Source organism: Miniopterus schreibersii (genome assembly GCF_964146895.1).
Source record: "Miniopterus schreibersii genome assembly, chromosome: 10".
Classification (NCBI taxonomy): Eukaryota; Metazoa; Chordata; class Mammalia; order Chiroptera; family Miniopteridae; genus Miniopterus; species Miniopterus schreibersii.
Genome location: NC_138110.1, coordinates 76,378,250 through 76,395,853, shown reverse-complemented (window position 1 = coordinate 76,395,853; position 17,604 = coordinate 76,378,250). Strand labels below are relative to the sequence as shown.

Here is a 17,604-nt window from a genome sequence, read left to right as displayed (position 1 = left end):
GGTTGGAACTTTCTGGGGATTGAATTCACCAATGACCAATGATCATGCTGTGTAATGAACCTCCTTAAAAACCCTAAATGTCTTGTTCCCTGCCACAGCTGACAGATAATATAGCCATAGAGCAGTGTGGCACTTTCTTATATGCTCTGGCTTCAGGGTTTTTTTTATATTTAAGTCTAAATAAACATAGTGCCAAACTCTTGGAAATTAACGTGGTCAGGATGTCTTTATCCTTACAATTTTAGTCTCCTTTGAAAAATTTACTTCTGATTTCTCAGATTGATATAAACTTTAGTTTTCATTCATGGAGAGGACTCTGGTTAAGGGTGAAGATCTGGGGTCTGCCAGATCAGTATTTGAGTCTCAGTTCTGTGGCATCCTTGCTGTGTGACCTTGGGCTAGTTACTTTACTTTAGTATGGCTTAGTTTCCTCATCTGGAAAACAGGAATAAGACTATCCCCTTTAGGCAGCTGGTAAGATTCTATACTGCTTGTCTGGCACATAGTATGTGCTCATTAAATAATTATTATTTGAGGATTAAGGATGTGGATGGTTATTATAGTAAAACTTAATCATGTCTTTTAATTTTTCTCAGAGGAAACACAAGAATAGAAGAGGCTTGTGAAATGTATACCAGAGCTGCGAATATGTTCAAGATGGCTAAAAATTGGAGTGGTATGTATATGGTTTTTGTTTGCTTTTCGGGCAGATAACTTTAAAATCATTTTGAAGGAGAAAATGAGTGCTGTCCCCAGAGAATAAGACTGTTGGCCCCAAGCCAGGTTTCAGTTCTAAATAACTGATGTGGCCACCATGAACTGGGATTAAAAGATCCAGATTAGTGAATGAAGTTGAAATCCTGACTTAAAATTTAAACGTAAGGACTGGTCTCTTTTAGTTTCTATAAACCACTTCATACAGTAAGAGTAATTTTATTTATTTTATTTATTTTTATTTTAGAGAGGGAGGAAGGGAGAGACAGAGAGAAACATTGATATGAGAGAAAGGCATCGGTCGGTTGCCTCCTGAATGCGCCCCAGTGGAATCGAACTGAAATTTTTACTTCTTACTAATGTGCTCAAGTAAATCTGTTGCCATCAAGACTGAAAGTTGTGATAAAACTCAGTGAAAACAAGTAGGATAAATAAAAATGCCTGCTTTTCTTTACCTAAACATTAATAGAGAACTTCTGTTTCTTACTCTGAGAATAGCTCTGTGATGATTGATGGTTGTTCCATTGAGAAACGTGACAATGGTGCTCATTTTTCTGAGGCACTGCCATGGTGTCCTCTCTGAAATGAGAACCTCATGATGGATGCTTTTATCCTTGTACAGGTTCCTCATGTTAATATTTAAAACCTTCCCTGAACTGCCTGTGGGCCGGCATCTTCAGCCTTGGTTTCCACAGCCCCGGCCCTCTATTCCACCTCCTGTAGGCAGTGTGGGCTTGCCGTTGGCCTTGGTCCAGCCCTTTCTTGCCTTCAAGCATTTGTTCCTTGTTCACGTGACTTCTCTGCTAGGCATTCCTTCTGTCGTGCTTTGTTGCCAGTCCAGAATTAATAGTCCCTGATCTAGAACCTTTTCTGAAAAAAATGAGTGCATAAATCTTTCATGTTGTGCCGTGTCCCAGCAGAGACCTGAACAGCACTCCATAACCAAACCCAACCCAACCCATTTATGATTCTGCAGGGAAATGTATGAGTTTCAGACTAAGTGGGATACAGATTAAACCTCTTATACGTGTCAGTCAAATTTTGTCATAAACAACAAAAAACTTTGAATTTTGCAATTGTAGGCCTATTAGCATTCTTTGAGAAACTTATTTTGTTCATGAAGCCTTCGTTAGCAGTTCCTTCAATAGTCACAGCTAAGTCCAATGGACACTGTAAGGTAGAAAGATGACCAAATAAATATCCTTGACCTCAAGGATATTTTACCTTTCTTTAAACATTAGTAGCTTGAATCTGCCAGTCAGTATTCAGTATACATACTTTGTAGAACAGAATCAAATGGCCTGGTACTAGGCCGTTGTTATTGAATGGAAGCTTGTTGCCCAGAGACCACTTGGAAAGTATTCTGTGGCTGAGAGAAGCTTTTGGCACTGTTTGACTTGATTCTGGCTATTTTTATATACACCTAAGATGCACTTCATTACATTACATACTAGAATGCTTCTTTCAGTGGCATGGAACTTTCTAGCACTTAGGGTATGGGCCACTCTGTGGGGATATTTGTTCCTCTCTGTTTATTGTAGTAATTTATCTTCCTCAGCTGCAGGAAATGCATTTTGTCAGGCAGCCAAGCTCCATATGCAGCTTCAGAGCAAACATGATTCTGCCACCAGTTTTGTGGATGCTGGGAATGCGTACAAAAAGGCAGACCCTCAAGGTAAGACACAGCTCTGTCTAGGACAGTGATTTTCAACCAGTGTGCCGTGGCACCCTGGTGAGCCACAAGAATTTTTAAAATGTGTGATACCTGACTAGTCCGAGCACTGACCTCTTTTCTCTTAGATTGTCAAATTAAAAAAATGACAACAGCCAACACAACAATAGTCTGGTTGAATGAATCAAAATTATAACTTTTTTATGTCAGATTGGCAAAAAATACAGTGTATTTTTTGGTGTTCGGCAGAATTTTACTAATTAGCTTATGTGCCAGGAGATGAAACAGCTTGAAAATTGCTCGTCTAGGAGGTAGGGTTGAGGCTGGTGAGCTTTTTCACAGGTTATACTTCTGGACCTTTTGAGCACTGGTAAAAATAAATTTTTTGTACTTTGGAATAATAGAGATTTTAGTAACTTTTGGAATTTTTCTTTAATCATTTGGAGCTTTAATGACAAGATATGTTAAATTTATTCTGGCGGTTTAGTTGCTTAACACTATTTTCGTAAATGTCGTTTATGTTGCATTTTGGAGAGTTTCTTGGAAATTAGCTTTAATTTTATCTAAGACTTATATCCTAATTTTGTGAATTAATATTGCTTATTAGAGGAAACTTTAATGTTCCCTCACTCTGAAATTATAATATTCATTGGTGGTTTCTTTATTTGCTTTTTTAAGAGAGAGAGAAACATCGATTTTTGTTCCACTTACTTATACATTCATAGGTTGATTTTTATATGTGCCCTGACCTGGGGTGGAACCTGCAACCTTGGCTTATGGGGACAAGACTAACCAGCTGAGCTACCCTGCCAGGGCAGTATCTGCTGGTTAAAATCAACTTATTCATGCATTTTTCATCTGACTTTTTAAAGTGTTTTTCAAAGTATTTGTTTTAAGGAAAGAACCAGTTTGGATATTTAAAGTGGTAAAGTTTTGCGAATGTTATTTTTCTTTTAGTTAGAGGAATGCACTTAAGTAAAGAATTAAAATGCACTTAATTAAAAGCATTAATTTCTTCCCTCCCACACATGCACTGGTAGCTATGGAGTTTTTCTTTTTTCTTTTAGCAGTCCATTTTAACATAGAAATTCCAAATTTTATGACTGTATCATACAGAAATAAGATATTTTCAAGGACTTTTGTATAGAGATTGATTACAGTTTATTTCCAAAAGGGAAAAACTGAACACAGCCTAAACAAGCAATGAGATGAGAATGGTAAAGTATAATACATCAGTATTATAGAATATGGTACAGTTATTACAGTCCCTGATTTCAGAGAATCTTTAGTGACCTGGTAAATGTTTACATGCTAACTAAAGAACCACATGAGAATTGAGATCTCAAATTCATAATAAAGTCTATGCACATAGAAATGCACCTAGAGGACACTGGAAGGCAAAACATATCAAATACTAAGAGTGGGTTTGAGTGGGATTATAGGTAGCTTATTTTTCTCTTTATATTTTTCTGTATTTTTAAAGGAGTGACAATGAATTCACATTTCTTACAGAGTTTAGGTGGAAATTGCTTTTAATTTTTGTTAAGCTACTTTCTAATTCTTTACTTAGGCCTTTTACTCTGCCGCATCTTCTCCAGAAGCAATAAACGTGGAGCTGTCACACATGTGCCAGAATTATAAACACCACCTTTTGTGATGGTGTGTTGGCTGTGAACACAGCCTAATTTTTAGAAAATTAATATACTTTAACACTTTCATTTATTAGATTTTTTTAAATTTCTTTTGTGTATATGTTAGTACACCAAAAGTTAGCATCTTTAACATTGTACAAAATGTTGACTTCGCTTAACAGTTGTCTGAACAGGGATTCCAAAGTGCTTTTGATTTTGGCTACATGAAGAGTAGTCTGTTTAAGTCATCTTTCTTATAAAGAACTTTCTTCCAAAATCTATATACACACACACACACACACACACACACACACACACATGATGTCACTGAGAAATACATTTACATTTGTGTTTTAGCAGATGTAGATGATCAGTGTTGATGACAGCCCCCGTTGGTTTTCTTTATAATGTGATCTTTCCCCTGGATGGAGTCCTCACTCTTAGGTGAAGGGTAACTGAGCCAGTACCACTCTAGCTCCAGTTCCCTAGGTTGCACTGCAGCTGCTACAGACAGAGCATGCTGAGGTCTGGACTTGAATGTGATTCGTGTTTGCTTCTCATTAAGGAATATGCCCACCCTCTGCCCCAAATGGGACCTCCTTAATGTTCTAGTAGCAGCCAGGAAAATAGGCTCACCTGAACCCTCTTTGACTGAATGGACTTTTCATTGTTTTTCTTAAATGCCTACGCTTCAGAGGCTATCAACTGCTTAAATGCAGCCATCGACATTTACACAGACATGGTAAGACATTGCCTTGCTTGAGTGACTGTGGGGTGGACTCCTTGAAATGGCTTAGAGTTGTATTCTTTTTTATCTTGTTCCTAAACTGATTGGCATTAAAATAGGTAAAACAGGAATGTGACTCTGTTTTTTGTTTTCCCCCAGGGAAGGTTTACAATCGCAGCCAAACACCACATTACCATCGCTGAGATTTATGAGACTGAACTTGTAGACATCGAGAAGGTAGGCAATGGATTCAGTTTCTCATGAGCTAGGTGTAAAGGAGGTAGTTGACTCCAGGGACCCTTTCCTCTTCCAGCAGAGTTTAGTGGAGTAGAATGATCAGTCATGCATGGCTTCACGTGGGAGTTTTAGGAGCCTCATGGCTAAGGAGCAGATGAACTGTTTTTCTGGAGTGAGTGTCTGAGATGAAAGCTAGTTACAAGATTCACTTGCTGGTTTTGCGTACACGATTCATGTCCGGAGTATCTTCATCTCTTTCACTGAGCCCTCTGTGCCTGCTGCAACACTGAACAGTTGTCACTCTTCCTCTCCTTTGTTTTACTCTTTCCTTGGCTTCTGGAACACATCTCCCACCTGGTTCTCTGGTCACCTCACTGAGCGCTCTCTTCCTGACTCCTTAGCTAGTTCCTTTTCTTCTTAGCCTATATTGTGAAGTCATTGTCTTCTCTCAGTCTTGCTCCCTTGGTGTATCTCTCTGTACTTACTCAGCATCACAGCTTTAGATATCACTTATATCCCAGTGACTTGCAAGTCTGTCTGCAGCCTAAACCTCTCTCCAAGCTTTAGATTCCTATGTCCCTATGTCTGCCAACCTCTTTACTGTAGTCTCAAGCCAAGCATATGTAAGACTGAATTCTGATCTGGCCCTTCCATCCACCCTGATGTTCCCCCTCAAACCGGAGGCATACTTGCGTTTTCTCTTTCTCCACATCCAACCTATGCGCAATTTCTGCGGGCACTGTCCTCAAAACTCCCAAGTCTCAACACGTCTCACTGTCTATTGAGGTGGACTCCATCTTGGGAAGGTGAACATTTGTGTATCATCTTGCCAGCTGAGGCCACTACATCAGCTCCTTGTCCACAGGGTCAGTAGAGCACTCTGGAAGCAGAAGCCTGAGTGCTCTGTGCCATCGCTGCTGCCAGGGTATGGTCTCGGGCAACCACTTCATCACATGGGTTTCCTTAAAATTGAGAGTGGATAAGATAATTTTTGGTGTACTCTTGTTTTTTTTTAAAAAAATTGATGATTTGCCCGACCAGCATGGCTCAGTGGTTGAGCATCGACCTATGATCTAGGAGATCTTGGTTCAGTTCCCAGTCAGGGCACATGCCCAGGTTGTGGGCTCCATCCCCAGCAAGAGCCATGCAGGAGGCAGCCAATCAATGACTCTCATCATTGATGTTTCTATCTCTCTCCCTCTCCCTTCCTCTCTCTGAAATCAATAAAGACATATTAAAAAAAAATTTGATGATTTGCCATGGCAGCTTCTGAAACCCCCATTCCTCACTCCTCAGTGTTCCTGCCATTCTGTGAGTTGGCCAGTAGATGACATCTTTTTTCATTGATGTGTTCTCTTTTAAAAAGGCAATTTAAGAATATTACTAAACACATACACAGGGTTAACTTGTTGTGTTCACTGGGTTTGGCAGTGGTGGGGCATGGGGGACGAGGTCCATTCTGCCCTTTATAATTAGTTAGGCTGACAAAATTTCTGCCACCATTAGCTTGTGGCTTCCGTTGTCACTTTAGACTTGGCCATTGCCATTCTGGCTCATGAGACAGGGAAAAGGCCTGGAGAAGGGTGCAGAGTCACATGTATGGACCGAGCCTGGAAGTAGTTTACAGCATGTTTATGTCCACTGGAAAGAATAGGTCTCCTGGCTACCTGACTGCAGTACAGGCTGGGAAAATGGTGTGCATGGGAGAGGGGGAGAAGAGGTTCTGATGGGCAGGAAGCATTCTGCGCCCAGGCTCCCAGAGGTGCATGTGTTTTTGTGTTCCCTAAGTCAAGTACGCCAAGTTGTGAAAAGTTTACTGTTGGGATAGGTTTATTTATAAGAAAAATACTTATGCAAATCCAGTTTTTAAAATGCAACTCTTTAAACAGGTAGTTTGAATAACGTGTGTGTTTTCAGGCTATTGCACATTATGAACAATCGGCCGATTATTACAAAGGAGAAGAATCCAACAGGCAAGTATTACTTTTCTTAATATAATTAAATAGTTTTTGTCAAAATGATAAGGACAAATCGTCACTATACTCTGTGAGCATATTGTGCTATACTAAGTGAAAGTGTACTGGGATATCTTTTTATTTTTCTACCAGTTTGTCACTTAACTTTGCTCTGGTTCTTGATTTCAGTTCAGCTAACAAGTGTCTGCTGAAGGTGGCAGCGTATGCTGCCCAGCTTGAGCAGTACCAGAAAGCTATCGAGATCTATGAGCAGGTGAGTTTACTGCTATCTGTTCACCTTCTGGTAAAATTTACTCTGAATCTTTCTTAAACTTTTAAATTTAACTTTCCTTTTTATTGAGATCTAATTCATACATTATATAATTCATCCTTTTAAGGAGTACCATGTTTGTGGTGTTTAGTATGTTCACAGAAGGTGTGTAACCGTCACCATTACCTAATTCTAAAACATTTTTATCACCCCCAAAGAAACCACATTCTCTCCTCTCAGACCCCGGAAACCACCACCTATTGTCCTCTCTAAATGGATGTGCCAGTTCTAGGCCTTTAATATATATGGACTCATACAATATGTGTGGCCTTTTGTGACTGGCTTCTTTCATTTAGCACAATTTTGTCAAAGTTCACTTATGTTGTAACGTATTGATACTTCATTTTCATAGCTAAGTAATATTCCACAGTTTATCCATGTATCAGTTGATGGACATTTGGGTTGTTTTCACTTAGGGGCTATTATGAATAACGCTGCTATGAACATCTGTGTTCAAGTTTTTGTTGAGGGTATGTTTGCGGCTCTCTTGGCTGTATACCTAGAATTGGGATTGTTGGGTCATGGGGCAGTTTATTTTTAACTTTTTGAGGAACTACCAAATTGTTTTCCATAGTTGCCACACTATTTCACCTTCCTACCAGCAATGTACAGAGGTTCCAGTTTTTCCACATCCTCACCAATGCTTTTTGTTTGCTGTTTGTTTGTTTGTTTAATAACCACCCTAATGAGTGTGATACAGTCTCTCGTGTCTCTGATTTTCATTTGTTGAGTGTCTTTTCATGTGCTTATTGGCCATTTATATATCTTCCTTGGAGAAATGTCTGTTCAGTTCCTTTGCCCATTTTTGAAACAGGTTATTTATTTTTGTTACTGAGTTTTAGAAGTTCTTTATATATTTTGGATATTAATCCCTTACCAGAGAAGTGATTTGCAAATTTTTTTTGCTCCTGTTCTGTGGGTTGCCGTTTTACTCTGTTGTTCGTGTCCTTTGGTACACAAAGTTTTAAATTTTTATTGAGTCCAATTTTTCTCTTTTTTTCGCCTGTGTTTTTCATATCATATCCAAGAAATTGCCAAACCCAAGGTCATGAAGCTTTTCTCTTGTGTTTTGTTTTAAGAGTTTTTTTAGTTTTAGCTCTTAGGTTTAGGTCTTTGATCCATTTCAGTTAATGTTTTGTATATGGTGTTAGTTAAGGATTCAACTTCATTCTTTTTTGCCTGTAGATTTTCGCTGTTCCCACCATTATTTGTTGAATACACCATCCTTTTGCCATTGAATGGTCTTGGTACCGTGTTAAAAATTATTCGACCAATATGCAGAGGTTTATTTCTGGGCCATGTTCTAATCCATTGATCTATATGTCTTTATGCCAATATCACACTGTTTGATTACTGTAGCTTCGTAGTAAATTTTGAAAATGGGAAGTGTGAGTGTTCCAACTTCTCATTTTTTCTTTTCTTTGGGGGGGTTAATCCTTACCCAGGGATATTTTTTCCATTGATATTTAGAGAGAGAAGAAGGGGGGCAGAGAGAGAAACATTGATGTGAGAGAGACACATTGATTGGTTGCCTCCCACACGCACCTTACCGGGGCCAAGGATTGAACCTGCAACCCCAGGTATATGCCCTTGACTGGGAATTGAACCTGTGACCCTTTGGTGCACAGGTTGATGCTCTAACCATTAGCAATACCCGCCAAGGCTCACTAAACTTCTTGAAGGCTTCTGTAGGCTTCTGTTTCCTGCCAAATTTGGGGAGTTTTTAGCCATTCTTTCTTTTCTTTTTTTATCCTCACCTGAGGGTGTTTTCCCAGTGCTTTTCAGAGAGAATTGAGTGGAAGGGGGGAGAGACATCAGTGTGGAAGAGACACATCGATTGGTTGCCTCCTGCACGTGCCCCAACCAGGGCCAGGGATTGAGCCTGCAACCGAGGTATGTGCCCTTGGCTGGAATCAAACCCAGGACCCTTCAGTCCGTGTGCCTACACTCTAAACACTGAGCCACACTGGCTGGGGCCAGCCATTATTTCTTCTAATACATTTTAGCTGCTCTCTTTTTCTCTTCCCCCTCCAGGACTCACAGGATCCCAATGTTGGACCTCAGTTCATAGTCGCAAAGGTCCCTGATGGTTTTTGTTTTGTTTTTTTCATTTCGTCTTCTCTCTGTTGTTCAGAATAAGTAATTTCTAATCTTTTGTGTTCTGTCATGAGTTTGTTGATTCTTTCCTCTGTCCTATTTATTCTGCTGTTGATTCCATCTACTTTTTATGTGGTTTTGTATTTTTCCGTTCTGAAATTTCCATTTGGTTCTTCTTTATGTTTTCTGGGATTTTTTGTTGTGGATTTCTTTTTCTTTGTTGACACTGTTTTTTGGGGTTTTTTTCCTACTTTCAGGTGTTTTTGTATTACTATTTTGAAGCATTTTTATGAGGGCTCTTTCAAAACCTTTGTTAGATAATTCTAACATTTCTGCCATCTCAAAGCTGTCAACTGTTGGTTGTCTTTTTTCATTCAGCTTGATATCTTCCCCTTTTTTGGTATGGCGAGTAAGTTTCCATTGAAAACTGGATATTTTCACATTATGTTATGAAACCGGATATTACTTCAACCTCCCCTGTCAGCTGGTTGTTTGTGACATTGCTCTGTCTGGGGAAAGGGTGTGTTGCCTCATTATTGCCAGGTGGAGGTTTCCTACTTGGCCTCCATTGACATCTGGGGGTAAGCCCCCATTTCATTCCAGCTCCTGCTTGCTCTCCACCACTCCATGCTGGCATTGTCTTGTTACTGCCAGGTGATGGTGAAAGTCTTAACCCTCCACTAGGCCTCTTCTGAAACCATGCCTGCTGGGAGATCAGAATACCTGGTTCCTGCTGGATAGAGGTGGAATCCAGGCTCCCTGTGCTGTCTCTACTGCCTCAGCAACAGGGGTGGAAGGTGGGCTTGGTACTAGCTGGCAGGGGTGAAGGCTTGGCTCCCTTCTTGGCCTTCTCTGAATGTCAGCAGGAATGTTCGGCTCCTCTTTGCAGTCTCGAAAGGATGGACATCTTGATTTCCTCTTTGGCCTTTGATGATGTGAGTGAGGTTAAGGCCACAGTTTTCTTGTGGTGTTGGCTGGAGTAGAGCAGTTATTATCTAAACAGTTGCTATGTTGTTAGGATGCCCTTCCCTAGTCCTTTGGTTGGAGACAGCAGACTTTTGTCTAGTCTTTTTTTTTTTTTTTTTTTTGCTGTATCCAGTGACCTTTATAGGTTGCCAGTTGCTGACTTTTTTCTCTAAAAAGTTAGGAATATATGAAAGAAAAAGAAAACCAAGGGAACTCATTGTCATGCTTTCTCTTGTGTCTCAAGGTCCCTATCAGTCTGCTTTTTTCTCTTCACCTTTCAGTTTTACATTTGTTTTATATACAATGACTGGGGCTTTGAGTTGTACTTAGGAGGCATAGAGGAAAGTGTGTTTGTTCCATCTTCCTACAAGTGGAAGTGTTCTGAGTTCATTTGTAACAGGTCAGCAGTGTGTGTATTAAATATTATTTCTTCTAGTAAAATTTTCTAGTTATTATATTGGATTAAAAGAATGCATTTCATAGCTAAACTAACATAAGATACAGAATTGTTTTCTAAAGGCAATAGATGAGAATCAGTTTGCCATAAGAAGTCAAACCTTTTAAAAAATGACATATATTTACATATATACATATATGTATATATATGACACATAGACACAGACAATAGCGTGGTGATAGAGGGAAAGGGATATGTGGGGAGGTGAAATAAATAGGCATGGAAAGAGACTTGACTTTGGGTGGTGAGTACACAATGCAGTGTGCAGATGATGTTTAATGAGTTGTACATTTGAAACCTGTATGGTTTTATTAACCAATGTCACCCCAATAAACTCAGTTTTTAAAAAAAGCAAAAAAAAAAAAAAAAGAAACCTTTTAAACCTAACTCTGCTTTCTTTGCCTAGGTTGGGGCAAACACCATGGATAATCCTCTGCTGAAGTACAGTGCGAAGGATTACTTCTTTAAAGCAGCCCTCTGTCACTTCATAGTCGATGAGTTGAATGCCAAGGTATGGAGTCAGCCCTTCAGTACTAGTTTTATGATACCCATTACCCATGAGAGTAGGCCTCACACAGGCACTCTGTTCTTGATATCACTTTGTTTGGGTGATATTGATTAGTTGCAAGACTGAACTGAGTACATTAACAATAATAATAATAATATGTTTTGTATCCCAGCTGTAATTTTGTAACAGCTGCCTAAGCTGTTTCCTTAAAGTTCCCTGGTAGCCACATTTCCTTCAGTAGTTTTGCCTTAAGGAAATTAGAGAACTAAGGGGGAGAGAATAAAAGTAGAATAACTTCCTTTTTTAAAAACTTAGAAGTGGAATTGGAATGAGGATTGGGGAGAAAGTGAAAAGCCAAGTGAAAGCTGAGAGACAAGAGGCAGAGTTGGGTAACCTCGTGGTTTTCCGTTGGATTAGGAAGACTAGAATTAAAATCACTAAATGGAAAGGCATTCTTCCCTCCAGCCTCCAACAGTGGTATAACTGATTTTTTGGGGATCAGAGCAGTGTTATAGATGAATTCCATTCAATGGATGTAAAAAGACACCAATTTATGAATTTTTCAGAATTAGATGTTGTTTATGTCTTCTCTACAGCAGACTAAATCTGAAAAATTGGTTTTACAAGTTTCTTAACTGAAGTTTATAACCAGAGTAGATAGGATTCCTGTGTTGAATTTTTTTTTTTAATATGTTTTTATTGATTTCAGAGAGAGGAATGGAGAGAGAGAAAGAAACATCAATGATGGGAGTCACTGATTGGCTGCCTCCTGCATGCCCCCTACTGGGGATCAAGGTCGAAACCCAGGCATGTGCCCTGACCAGGAATTGAACCATGACCTCCAGGTTCATGGGTCGACACTCAACCACTGAGCAACATCGGCCGGGCCCTGTGTTGATTTTGATGTTGATTTAACACAAACATCTTAGATACTTAAATAGGACGTAGATAAGTCTTACTGAAGTTAATAGAATGTTCACAGCTTTGTTTGCTGGTTTAGTGAGTTGGACATTAACAAGTGTTTTTCCTTTCTTAGCTTGCTCTTGAAAAATATGAGGAAATGTTTCCAGCCTTTACTGATTCAAGAGAATGTAAATTATTGAAGGTAAATAATATTAGAACTTTAAAGACAAATGCCTTTGCTGTCAGGTGGAAGTGGGTATGAAGTTTAAACCTGTGAAGTCTGCTGGAGATCCTCTCCAGCTTTTGCATAATAGGTTCTAAATGGCGCTAAGAGTCAGGGATATAGTACTGTGTTCTGATGCAAGCAGTTCAGAAATGTTAGCACAAATACAGGATCTATGACTTGGGATAATTCTTTATTTGTACTTGAATATTTCTCCAATTTTGTAAAGTTTTTGGCAACATCAGTTAATGTGACACTAAGGCTATATCTGTATTTAAAGTATCTCTCTTCATAGATGGAACTTTTTTAGCTTACCCAACTAATTTTTCCATATTTATGTTGCTAGAAACTTCTGGAAGCTCATGAAGAACAGAACAGTGAAGCTTACACTGAAGCAGTAAGTTATGTCTTTGAGATATAATGATTTCTTTGAAGGTTTGTTATGGAAACTTTTTTTTGCTTTCTTTGAAGGTTTGTTACGGAAACTTTTCTTTTTGTGTAAATGCTGAATATTTATTTGAACATTATTCCAGTATACCTGAATTGTATTTTCCAATGGTCATTTTTATATATCCCGCAAACCTGTACAGTTATACAGTTCTATTAGCCATGGTGAATTTTAGCTGTAAGGCAAATTCAAGAAAAAAAATCACATGCTATTACAATTTGCTGTTTGAATGTTTTCTTTGGAAAATAATATGCTCCCTAAATAAGTGTAAAGTAAAATCAGTTAAATACAATTTAAAATATAAAAACAAAGCAGTGAGAGTTTGCTATATTTCTGGCATAACATAAATGGAAGATTTTTTTTCCTTATTTTCATCTATCTTCTGTTTTCCCATCTTTTGCCATCTTATGTTTAGAATCATACAGGTGTCTCAGTATCTGCCATTAATGTATTTACCATGGCTTTGAAGCAGTAGTGGGAAAGAATATTTTCCCATTTAACTTTTGCTGCAAAACCATTTTCATTCTATTGAAATCTCATTGTTTAGTAATGCGTTGAAATGAGTTAAAGGAATTCTGCTTCCATACATTCTGTCTTTGCGGATACGTTTTTTTCTTGTTCAGTGAATTTTGGAGCAGTATTAATTTTCCATGTTCCCTTCTAAGTCTTACATACAGTCTAATTTCCTTTGTCATATTAATCGTGCTCTTCTTCCAATTTTAAAGGCTGTTAGGAATTTTTGTCATCACATGTAATATACAGAGCAATATAAAGTCACAGAAACTTGTTAATAGCTCCATCAAAATAGGTAGAGGAAAATGAAAAGCAATTTGTAATGAAAATTATGAACTGGAATGAATAATTTTAAATGAGAAAAGTCGGTAGATTATCACTATATATGTTTAAACAGCTGTTGTTTTGTTTCGATTGCATTTCCATGGACTAATTCCTGTTCCTCTAACCTTAAACTAGGTGAAGGAATTTGACTCAATATCTCGCTTGGATCAGTGGCTTACTACCATGTTGCTTCGTATCAAAAAGTCCATCCAAGGGGATGGAGAAGGAGATGGAGACCTAAAGTGAAACATTTATAAGTCTTTGTGGCATGCAGCTAACTCCTCTTTAGTTCCTCTTAGGGCCAGTAATCTTTATGGGATGCCCACTTAATGGCTTAGTTTTGTTGCACATGAAACAAATGTGTGTGTGTGATTCAAGTTAGCTGTGTTTGTGTCACTGTTGAGCAGATGGATAAAAGAAGCTCCTGTGCATATTGTGGGTGTGATGGGCTATTTCATGCTCGCCAGAGTCCCCAGAATTTTCTGAGTACTACTTCAGAATTTTATTCTTGTTTGGTGTTTGCAGAGCCCATGTTTAATTTCACATTTTTCTGTCCTGTTTTTGGACTTGAGTACCCAACCCAATTGCTCTAATTGATGCTTTGCATATTCTCTGTAAATTTGCATCTGGATGTATTCTCTTAAGTGTCTGTGTTTAGTTTAGGGTGGTGGTTAGGAATGAGTTTATGACTTACTTTATTAGAAATTTGCTGTTGTTGTTATCTTGTGATTTTTTGATGGTACTAATGACCAGTTTCTTTGCTTTTGATATTGTTCTCTATGCTAATATGCACGTGAAAATTCAGAGCAGCCGGGGTCTGCCTGCATTACTTACATTGTGAGAAAAGGGAGCATCCTGGCAGTGCTTGCTTATGTGTGCGGATGAATGTCAAGTGGGTTTGACTGCTTTGTATTTACACACACACACAAATATATAAGGTCTGTGAGAAACAGAATTTTTCCTTTTCCTAGACATAATTTCCACTTTTAATTGGGTTGAAAATCCCTTTCTTTATATTCACTTAAAGGTGTTTTAACTGGCACATCCTTTCTCTTTATTTTCATGGTCATACTATTTCCCACATTGAGATGGCTTCCTCTCTGCCACAGTCATAGACATCCTCATGAGGGCCCAGAAATTATACGTCAGCATTTGAGAAAGGCTTTCAGTAGTTTTATCCATTTATTGAACGTGATGGGTGGGTAGGGTTAATATGGTACAGAGGTTTACTGTATGCCTCAGCTGTCTTCTGAGGAGACTTGATGTTCCTCTTAGCTGATGGGATTGCTTTATCTTTTGTGTTTGAACTTTGAACTCTGTCCTGTGCTCTATCGATTTAAGAACTTTATCCCTACCCATTATGTTACATGCAGACATTGTACTTTAGATGTGGTCCTCTGTGCATTTTTGTTGTTGTTGTTGTTGTTGTTGTTGTTAATCCTCACTGCAGGATACTTTTTCCATTGATTTTTAGAGAGTGGAAGGGAGGGATGGAGGTGGGTGGGGGGAGAGAGAGAGAGAAACATTGATGTGAGAGAGACACATCAATTAATTGCCTCCTGCACACACCCTGACCAGGACTGGAGGTGGAACCTGCAACCCAGGTACGTGCCCTTGACCAGGAATCAAACCCACGACCTTTCAGTGCCTGGGCCGACGCTCTAACCACTGAGCAACACTGGCCTTCTCTGTGCATGTTTTTAGGCTTGATTTATGTTTGATGTGCGTTTATTGCCATATATAGCCTGTGTTTTTTTCTGTCTTGTGCTGCTGTCATTAATGACAGGTAATGAAATTTCCCATGTTATGTTAGATAGTAATTGTATTTAAATGATGTTTTCATTTTTAAATGGCTATCAACTGGAATTGGTAGGCTTTGTTGGACAGAAGTAGAGAGGGTGTGCCCAGACCAAGGGCTCAGCAAGGAAGCAGCTTTGGAGATGGTGAATAGATTGGTCTGGTATGAAGGAGAAAGTGGCAGAAAAGGAAGTTTCAACAGCTGAGGCCCAACTGTGGAGGCTCTTTCTCAGGTGGCTGTGAGGATTCCCTGGCTGTGGCTGTAGAGTGATGTGTGCAAGGGGGGCTAATGGAGAGGAAGGTCATAGTATCAACTGAGGGTAGAGGGGATGGACCAGAAGACATGGACACACTGGTGTTGGGCCCTAGAATCTGATAAGAATTTCTTTTTTCTTCAAAAGTCAGGGATTCTTAAAAGAAAGCAGACTATCACAATATAATTTGGAATGGATCTTATTTGATACTTTTTAAAATTTCCGGTTGGAATCTCTTATGAAAATATTATAGAAAAGCAGACTTTTGTTGCTTTACCTAATATATTCCACAACCATCCAAATGTACTTTTGTAAAAAGTTTTTCCCCAAATGCACTTTTGTGAAAGTGAGGCTTGGGGGGTGCCTTTGTAGCCAGTGTCCTCTAGTCATAGGTCTGTCCCGTATGGAGAGCATTTAAGTCCTAGCCAGCCAGCGTGCTCCTTTCATCCTAGTCTACAAAGTTTGTTTCCACTTGTTGAAAGAACCTTCTGGTCTGACCACGCAAAGGAAGAACTAAGTGCTTTGTTTTAAGGCAATTCCATGTAGCTTTTATCATGATGCCCTAACAAACCCCAGTCTGAAAAAAAGTTACGGTTTTTAAAAATAATATTGGCAACATTTTGTTATGTCAGTCAGAGACTTGCTGTCTGTTTTGATTGAAATAAACACTGATACCAGTGCCTGAATTAAGAATGTTTTAAATATTTCACACAAAAGAGTAAAAATACCTGTAATGAGTAGAAAAGACTTGCTAGTAGGTGAAAGGAAAACGAGCGGGAATGCGTCCCATTAACAGTATGCAGACTTCCTTCCTTGAAATGTCTCATTGTTGGACGTAGGGTAGCACCGTGACCCAGAGGCCCAAGGTATGTCCTCAGGATTCCTAGTGTTATTTATGAAAACATGTAATGCCTCTTTATGTTAATAGTTCTTATATTTTAGCAAATTGGGGGTTAGTTCAGAGTCAGTTGTGGCAACATTTTTATAGCTCGTGTGAGTTCGTTTATTTAATGATTTGAAAACAGTATTTTTACACAGTTGTGACTGTGATGGTGTAACTATAACCAAAGTGTGTACATTTATTGTTTCCTCTGAAACTGTGCATTTAAAATATTCAAATGCAAACCTCGGTGGAGGTTTGGAGGCTTTGGCAACACAGCATGGTGCCTGTGACCCACCCAGTGGGATGCGCACAGGTTCCTGCCTGTGAAGCTCTGAGTTGGTCACTGGTGTTCTCCTCTCCATGCTCTCTGGTGGGGGATTGTGTTATGAAAACTAACCATAAATCTACCTTAGCAGAAAAGAGTATGTATGTTTTATGTGAACTTGTACAATAAATAAAGTGGAAATTATGAGTAATATTTTGACAGGTTCTTTCCTACTAAATTTACACAGATCACGAGTAGCTTCCTTTTCTTGACGTTGTTCCTATTAAGTTTAAGGCCATGAGCACTAATATTCTCTAGGCTGAGTATCCACTGAAACATGAGTTTGACTATGTTAAAATCTCTATTACTTGGTGGAAATTCGGGGCACTGTAATGGTTTGGCAGCTGCAGGTTTATGAAAGCAGCCCTGGTTATAGCCTGTTGCTGCAGTTGGCTAAGTTTGCACGGCGACTCTAAGCCTCATGCTCTCATCCCTTTTGGCTACTCCACTAAGGAACGTTGCTTGCACCCTTTGGGTATATACAGTCACTTGCAAAGTTAAGAGAGGACTGGTTCACAGAAACTGTTAGGTGAGGGTGGGGGATGAGGGGAACCCTGAAGACAATTCTGTTGGCAGTGTGGACATTTATTTAACTGCAGATATTGGTACAGGGTCAGCACATGCCCCTGGAGAAGGCCA

General features: G+C 39.1%; 1 protein-coding gene across 3 annotated transcripts in view; it reads left to right on the top strand.

The window, feature by feature from the left end:
- The window catches only part of NAPB (NSF attachment protein beta), a 282,410-nt gene that overhangs the window by 7,215 nt on the left and 257,591 nt on the right, over window positions 1–17,604 (top strand). Inside the window, exons 2-11 of one of the 3 annotated variants that reach the window (XR_013999728.1) lie at window positions 597–676; window positions 2,273–2,389; window positions 4,713–4,759; window positions 4,904–4,981; window positions 6,899–6,954; window positions 7,126–7,210; window positions 11,194–11,298; window positions 12,332–12,400; window positions 12,768–12,818; window positions 13,842–15,115. Coding sequence is in view for 2 of the 3 variants with exons in the window: in XM_081149661.1 (XP_081005787.1) it covers window positions 597–676; window positions 2,273–2,389; window positions 4,713–4,759; window positions 4,904–4,981; window positions 6,899–6,954; window positions 7,126–7,210; window positions 11,194–11,298; window positions 12,332–12,400; window positions 12,768–12,818; window positions 13,842–13,952 (799 nt within the window). In the remaining variant the exon portion in view is untranslated. Of the gene's footprint in view, window positions 1–596; window positions 677–2,272; window positions 2,390–4,712; window positions 4,760–4,903; window positions 4,982–6,898; window positions 6,955–7,125; window positions 7,211–11,193; window positions 11,299–12,331; window positions 12,401–12,767; window positions 12,819–13,841; window positions 17,110–17,604 lie in introns of those variants that run through there. The other 2 variants (XM_081149661.1, XM_081149662.1) reach the window with 2 other exon arrangements.